The sequence below is a fragment of the Aplysia californica genome, unplaced genomic scaffold, assembly GCF_000002075.1.
Source record: "Aplysia californica isolate F4 #8 unplaced genomic scaffold, AplCal3.0 scaffold00408, whole genome shotgun sequence".
Taxonomy (NCBI): domain Eukaryota; kingdom Metazoa; phylum Mollusca; class Gastropoda; order Aplysiida; family Aplysiidae; genus Aplysia; species Aplysia californica.
In genome coordinates, this window is record NW_004797678.1 from 648,364 (window position 1) to 649,699 (window position 1,336).

General features: G+C 39.4%; 1 protein-coding gene across 1 annotated transcript in view; it reads left to right on the forward strand.

Annotated features, from left to right (window-relative positions):
* Positions 1–71: 71 nt before the first annotated feature.
* LOC101845348 (heparan-sulfate 6-O-sulfotransferase 2) overlaps positions 72–1,336 on the forward strand; it is a gene marked incomplete in the record, with an annotated part of 10,561 nt that continues 9,296 nt past the window's right edge. Inside the window, 1 exon segment of the mRNA XM_005104188.3 lies at positions 72–575. Coding sequence (XP_005104245.2) covers positions 538–575 — 38 coding nt within the window.

Below are 1,336 nucleotides of genomic sequence, written 5' to 3' on the forward strand. Positions count from 1 at the left end.
GGGGTGGGGGGAGGGACAGGAAACGTCTGAGTGTTGGCCACTTAGGATGAAAAGCCACAGTGTGTCGTTACCACTGTCTGTTGATGTGCCGTATTCTCAGAGATCAGAGGACACACACCACACACAAGAGCAGTTAGAAATACCACTGTCACAAAACTCGAAAACGATGACTTAATCCGCGTATACCTACCTAGTAATTGGCTTTGTAATGTTATTTTAGTTGGATTGATTTATCTGCCTCTTTAGCTCTCAGATCAAACTAAATTTTAGTAAGTTTGAGGCTCACTTTTCCTTCTATTTTATGATTTCTCAAAACGTGTTTAGAAATGGCGACGGAAAACACGACCGTGCAGATGTCTGGTTTGTGGATTCAGCCTTCTCGCCCACTCCTTACACCTTTGGAAGACAAATCGCCCAGTATATTCTTCAAGTGCCAAGGAGTTCACAGCTACTTCGTGAATGCTTCAGTGTTGTCTTTTCTTACGACGGTAAACGTATGAGAAGGTTCTCCCAGCGGACTGCAAGGAATCTTTGGAGATGGGAAGAATTGTTTATTGCCCTTATTGTAAAGATAAGTAAGTTGGTCATAAAACGCAAGAAACATTATCGCTTTCCAATAACACCCAAAGCATGTTCTTCCAATGAGTCATAAAGATCAGAAACAGGAATATTGTTTTTGAGAATGTTACATTACACTAGAAACAAAACGCACCGATAAGATTGTCAGCTTTTTTTCCATGTGTATTGACATATTTTATGCAAAACAGAAGCTGGAATATTGCTTTAGAAAGTAATATAATTAGTTTACCCTTGCTGTGTTCATTTCATAGTTTCGATTATTTTTCTTTCCCAAGTGGAGCAGTAGATCTATGCTGTTTTCATTATTGTTGTTGCTGCTGCTACTGCTGCTACTGCTACTGCTGCTGCTGCTGCTGCTGTTGTTGTTGTTGTTGTTGTTGTTGTTGCTTGTGACGTAGTTGGGGATTTTTTCAACCTTTTGTTGGCAAAATTTATTCTGAATATACAGTCAGGTAAGATTAAAAGCAAAGCGACATAATGAGCCAGATTTAGAAGACGAAAAAGTACTGATTAAAAGTTCGATTCTGAATGGAGCACTTAACATAATTCTTCATTGAAATAAGCTTGAGACTTTTCAAACGTGTGTGGGCGTGATTAAGCCACACAAACCCTCCCGCTAACAACTCCATCGATCACAAAAGAATATAGGCAACCTTTCTTCACACTTAGCTTTCTCTTAACGATACTTTATGCTCTCCCCTTAATTAAGAATTTTTTTTTTACCGCCAACTAAGACACCTGTATGACCCCGCCAACC